This window comes from Verticillium alfalfae, genomic scaffold (assembly GCF_000150825.1).
Source record: "Verticillium alfalfae VaMs.102 supercont1.2 genomic scaffold, whole genome shotgun sequence".
NCBI lineage: Eukaryota > Fungi > Ascomycota > Sordariomycetes > Glomerellales > Plectosphaerellaceae > Verticillium > Verticillium alfalfae.
The window spans coordinates 161,632-167,138 of NW_003315037.1; the positions used below are offsets into that span (position 1 = coordinate 161,632).

Consider the following 5,507-nt stretch of genomic DNA (forward strand, 5'->3'; position numbering starts at 1 on the left):
CACCTCGACGCCCACGCCGCCGAGATCCACGCCGCCCACCCGGCCGTCGAGGTCCACGTGCGCCGCTTCGACGCCGCCGAGGAGCAGGCCGTCCGGGACGTCGTCGCGCACGCCGTCGCGACCTACGGCCGCCTCGACGTCTTCTTCGCCAACGCCGGCATCGTCGGGCCCATGGCCCTGTTCACCGACGTCACCGAGACGGACTTTATGCGGAACATGCTCACCAACGTGCTGAGGTAATGTTTCACGTCGTCGAGATTTGCTCTCTACGAGGGACTCGCTAACTCTTTCTGAGGGTCACTCTCTGCGGGCTCACACGCTAACGGGTCCAGCGTCTTCCTCGCCGCCAAGCACGCCGCGCCGGCGATGCAGCTGACGTCGTCGGCCAAACCCACGGCCGGCGGCTCCATCATCGGCACGGCCTCGGTCGCCGGCATCCGCTCCAACGCCGGCACGACGCCCTACTCGGCCGCCAAGGCCGCCGTCATCTCGCTGGCGCAGACGACGGCCTACCAGCTCGCCGGCACCGGCGTCCGCGTCAACGCCATCTGCCCGGGCCTCATCGAGACGGGCATGACGGCCGACGTGTACGAGGCGGCCCGCGCGCGGGGCACCGAGAAGCGCATCGGCCAGCTGAACCCGCTCAAGCGCGGCGGCCACGCCGACGAGATTGCCCGCGTCGCGCTCTTCCTCGGCAGCGACGAGAGCAGCTACGTCAACGGCCAGGCGTGGGCCGTCGACGGCGGGCTCAGTGCGGGCCACCCCTACGTGCCGGGTCGCATTGGGTGATTTTGTCCTGTTGTAATCTTTTTTTTTGAAGCCTTTATTTTAAAGTCTTTATTGTAAAGTCTTTGTTTTAAAGTCTTTGTTGTAGAGTCTTTATTTAGAGTCTTCATTTTAACGTCTTTATTTTATAATCTTTTTTTAGTCTTTGTTTATCGTCATCAGTCCACGTCCATGCCATCCTGTGCCGTGCCCTCCGCCCGCTCGATCCGTTGCAGGACGCCCTCCTTCCACAGGCTGTAGTCGAGGCGTCTGCCCTCGCTGAGGTACTCGTACCTGTCCTGGAACATGGTGTCGGCGCGGCGTATCGTCAGCTTCGTGAGCCGCGCGGCGTCTTCCTCGCCGCCGGCCTCGTGCGTGTCGGCGTCGTCTGCGTGCGCCTCGTCGAAGGCGCCGCTGGCATAGAGGTCGCGGATGCCGACGTACCAATCCTCCTGTAAAAACGCCCGGCGCGTGACCTCGTCTGTGACGGCGATAAAGTCGCGCCGCCGCAGCGCCTGCCAGCCGGCCCAGGCGTCGTCGTCGTCGTCGTCGTCGTCGTCGAGGCCCCGGCCGCCGCCGACGACGAGCTCCTGCCGCGCCCGCGTCAGCAGGGCCAGGACCTCGGCGCGCACGGGCAGGTAGTTCGCCTCGGTGATGGGCTCGCCGGTGCGCAGCACGCGCAGCTGCTGGACGACGAAGAAGTAAAAGGCGGCGACGAGGCCCGTCAGGTTGGCGAGGACCCAGGGGTCGCGCGTGCGGCGGCCGCCCGGCGCGACGGCGCGCTCCATGCCGGCGAGCAGCGTCGGCGCGAGGCGGGGGTGGCCCGAGGCGCGGCAGATGAAGCGGATCGTCGGGCGGATCCACGGGTGCAGGGCCGCCGTGTCGAGGGGAGGACGGCCCTGCCTGTGGATTTGGTAGGGTGGCGGCGGCGCGGAAAGGGCGCGAGGGTCGTCTCTTTGCTGGGCGTCGTCCTCGACGGCAGCGGGCGACCCGAGGCCGTCGTCGTCGTCGTCGTCGTCGTGTCGGCGCCGGCGTGGCGTGGGCGCGGTGTGGCGTGCCTGTTCTTGGCTGGCGTGCGGGCCGTGAGGTTGTGCGGCAGGATGTTGTCGAGGTGGGCGTAGAGGCGCTGGTAGATGCGCGGCGGGATGGGCGGGCGCGACTGGATGGGCGGCAGGTCGAGGGGGATCTTGAGGCGGTCGCAGGCGATGTGGCAGCAGGCGTGGAGGCGGGCGACCTCCTCCTCGGCCTTGAGGGTGCTGGCTCTGTGGCGGGACTGGGCGAGGAGGGCGCTGGCGAGTTCGACGAGGGGGGGCGGCAGGTCGGTGGCGTGGGTCGGCATGAGCTGGAGCAGCGCCTGCTCTATGGAGCGGCTCATTGTGTGCTGATGGCGGGGCTTGTGTGCTGATGGCGGGCTTGTGGTTGTGGTGGTTGTGGTGGTTGTGGTGGTTGTGGTGGTTGTGGTGTTTTGTCGAGGTTGTCGAGGTTGAGGTTGCTAGGGAACTTGGATCTTGCAGCTTGGAGCTTGGAGCTTGGTGCATGGTGCATGGCAGGGACTCTACCTTCAAAGGTACACAGGCATCGAAGTACTAGACAGTGCACGGCTGCGTGCCTAGGTACCTAGCTCGGCGCGAGGTAGGTACGAGGTACTGACCGCTACGACAAGCTTCGACCACAGGCGCCTTGGGCAAGATACCTTACCCTACCCAGGTAGGTAGCTTGTGACCTGATCATGGACCCGCTGGCCTGACTTGACATGATGGACCCGGCACTCCTCTGCAGAGAGGTGAGCTCCGTTGGGTTTGTGCTGGGTGACCATTGACCTGCCTGACCTGCCTGACCTGCCTGACATGCCTGCCCTGACCTGACCCGACCATTGGGTCTGGAGTTGACCTGACCATTGGGCCAGCAGTGGACCTGACCTGACGTGGGGTAGCTGTCCCGCGCTCTCCAGTGCTCTCCAGTGCTCTCCAGCGCTCTCCAGCGCTCTTAGCATCGTGCGTCCCGTAGCTGCAGACCATGTGGCCCGGCCTGGACTGGCATGATCTGATCATTGCCCAGAGCTCAAATTGGCTTGATTGTTTCGTCATTCTCTTTTTCAATTTTTTTTGGGGGTTTTTTTTTTGCTCTGCTACCCACAACAATACTAATTCCATTCTGAGGTTTCGATGGACAGTACTGAAGGTAAGCCGACGATTGGCGCAAGGTCAGCCAAAGCGGACCCCATGGTCAGGTCAGGTCAACTGTCTGCAGCAATCGAGAACAGAAATCGGCATCAGTGCCCCCCCCGACATTGGGCAGTCAGCGAACTCGATGCCCTGATAGGAGTGGTCAATCAAGCCATGGGTGGACCAATGGCCAGGTCAACGCCAGACCCAATGGTCAGGTCAGGCAGGTCAGGCATGTCAGGCAGGTCAGGCAGGCCAATGCCAGCACAATCACGGACGTCGGCGCCTACCAATGCCGACGCACAGCCCAGCGGCAGCACCAATGCCCCTGACGCCCCCTACTGCACGCCAACGCGCCCCTGAAATGGGAAGTGCGTATCCTGCATTCGCGATGCCTCGCAGCACATTCCGTCCGAGCTCCAAACAACGCCAACCATCGTGTCTCCCGAATCCCCTGCGCCAAGATACCCTTTCCTCAGCCCTGCCACGTTTTCCTTCTGTTTTCTGCCGTGTCTCTCCCTCCCCTCTTCTGTCCGCGCCCCTCCTCATCTCTTCTGTCCGCGCCCCTCCTCATCTCTGCCATCTCTGCCATCTCTGCAATCTCCGCCCACGATGCAGCACCACCTCCGCCTCGCCGCCGCCGCCGCCGCCGCAGCCACGGCCCTCGCCGGCACGGCCCTCGCCCACGGCGAACCACGCGCGCCAGGGCCCCTTCGGCCGCCGCCGACGCCCGATTGGATGACGCCCCACATGGGCCCAAGGAGCACCACATGAACGCCTGGGACGCCGCCTTCTTTCTTGGCCTTGCAGGATTACAAAGGCAACGGCCTCTGGCACGTCGACGAGATGAGCGCACCTACGGCCTCATGGACGAGTCCAACAGCCGCCTCGCCCCGGCCAAGCGCGACGACGTCACCCGCCAGCTGCTCGCCCTGCTCGAACGCCGACGCCGACGGCACCGTCACGAGGGCCGAGTGGGACGCCTTCATCGACGCCGGCAAGACGCTGCCCGACCTCGGCACGGGGCCCGGCCACCACGGCGACGCCGAGTACGAGTATGAGATTCACCACTGGGAGAAAGTATGTTTTTTTTTTTTCCCCTCTTTTCTTCTTTTCCTCCTTTTCCCTTTTTTCCAGTTGGATGAATTGTCTTTCGCCTTTGGCTCCTCGCTTGATCTTTCTTGCCTTGCTGACCCCCGTAGATACCACGACGAAAACACAAAGCTCGAGGACCTCACCCACCCCGAAGACATTGAGCACTTTAAGAAGCACGACGACATGGAGGACGAGGCCGAGAGGATAGAGAGGCTCAACAAGATGGCCATTGTCGAGGCCAACATTCCCTCCAAGTTTCGGAGGTAGCCGTGACGGCAGGCACAGAGAAGACGGACGACAGCAGGAACAGAGAGGACGAATGACGGCAGGCACAGAGAAGACGGACGACGGCAGGAACAGAGAAGACGAATGACGGCAGGAACAGAGAGGACGAATGACGACCAAGTGTACCAGTCATGTACGTTTTGTAAGAATACACACATCAAAGACGCAGTGCCACACGTCGGGCGCGTACGTCTTGACGAGCTCCACGTGCTCGACCCGCGCCTCGCGCGCCGTGACGCCCTCGCCCTCGGCGCCCCCCTCGTCCCGCACCCAGCCGTCGAACCGGCTCTGTATGTCGGCGCGCCGTGCCTCAATATCCCCCGTGGCGACATTGTCGTGCAGGTGCAGCCAGCTCGCCGGCGCCGCGCCCCGTGCCACAATCTCCCAGCACGGCCGCCACGTCGCCTCGCTCGTCGGCAGCAGCCCGCAGTTGATGTGCAGCACGTCGAGGGCGTCTCTCGACCGCCACGCCGCGATCCGCCGCGCCGCCTCGCCGTTGTCCTCGAGGAACACGACGATCCTCGCCCCCGCCGGCACGAGCTCCTGCGTCGGTCGCAGCAGGTCGTGGCCGCGCGCCACGTGCACGTCGCCCCAGCCGTTGGCCACGGCGCCGCGCCGCAGCGCCTCGACGCTCCAGGGGTTGAGCTCCCAGCAGAGGACGCGCATGCCGAGCCGGGCGTACGAAAAGGTAAAGTAGCCGATGCCCGCGTACATGTCGACGGCCCACGGCGCCGCTGCCGTCGAGCCCGTGCCCGAAGGAAGCGAGACGGAGGCGCGGTGGGGAAAAGCCGCCGTGGCGGTCTCGTCGTGAAAGGCGAGGAGGCGGGCCTTTTCCTTGACGTTGCCCCTGCTGAACATGGTCCAGCGTGGGGCCCACGTCTGCCAGATGCCGTTCTGCTTGGTCGAAACCCAGAACGCCCGCGCAAAGTCGTCGTGCGAGGGCAGGCCGCTGGGCGACGTCGCGGGGCCAAAGTCGCCGTACAGCATCCGCAGCCCGCTCGGCGACCTGAGAATGTTGTCGCTGCTGGGGTCGCCTGACGCCTCGGACGCGACGAGCGGCGGGATGCCTTGGTTGGCCGCCAGGTGCGTCAGAGGGGCTTTTTGCTTCTTGGAGAGTTCCCGCAGCAGGGCGTGCCACAGATCGTTGACAGTGCGCCGGGCCCAGTGCAGAATGGGAGAGGAGAGCCTGCCATGCTG

General features: G+C 64.5%; 4 protein-coding genes across 4 annotated transcripts; 2 read left to right on the forward strand and 2 right to left on the reverse strand.

The window, feature by feature from the left end:
* Window positions 1–171: 171 nt before the first annotated feature.
* Window positions 172–1,223, forward strand: VDBG_01520 (3-oxoacyl-[acyl-carrier-protein] reductase; the record flags this gene model as incomplete). The annotated part of the gene is made up of 3 exons (XM_003007286.1): window positions 172–236; window positions 333–785; window positions 929–1,223. The coding sequence occupies 3 exons, from the start codon at window positions 172–174 to the stop codon at window positions 1,221–1,223; spliced, it is 813 nt and encodes a 270-aa protein (XP_003007332.1).
* Window positions 1,224–1,489: 266 nt separating this feature from the next.
* On the reverse strand, window positions 1,490–2,140 carry VDBG_01521 (conserved hypothetical protein; the record flags this gene model as incomplete). The annotated part of the gene is made up of 1 exon (XM_003007287.1): window positions 1,490–2,140. One exon carries the CDS (start codon window positions 2,138–2,140, stop codon window positions 1,490–1,492), a length of 651 nt encoding a protein of 216 aa, XP_003007333.1.
* A 1,082-nt stretch (window positions 2,141–3,222) lies between these two features.
* VDBG_01522 (conserved hypothetical protein) lies at window positions 3,223–4,186 on the forward strand (the record flags this gene model as incomplete). The annotated part of the gene is made up of 4 exons (XM_003007288.1): window positions 3,223–3,301; window positions 3,549–3,804; window positions 3,854–4,010; window positions 4,133–4,186. 4 exons carry the CDS (start codon window positions 3,223–3,225, stop codon window positions 4,184–4,186), a joined length of 546 nt encoding a protein of 181 aa, XP_003007334.1.
* A 253-nt stretch (window positions 4,187–4,439) lies between these two features.
* VDBG_01523 (tRNA wybutosine-synthesizing protein) lies at window positions 4,440–5,297 on the reverse strand (the record flags this gene model as incomplete). Its single annotated transcript, XM_003007289.1, has 1 exon — window positions 4,440–5,297. The coding sequence occupies one exon, from the start codon at window positions 5,295–5,297 to the stop codon at window positions 4,440–4,442; it is 858 nt and encodes a 285-aa protein (XP_003007335.1).
* Window positions 5,298–5,507: the final 210 nt, after the last annotated feature.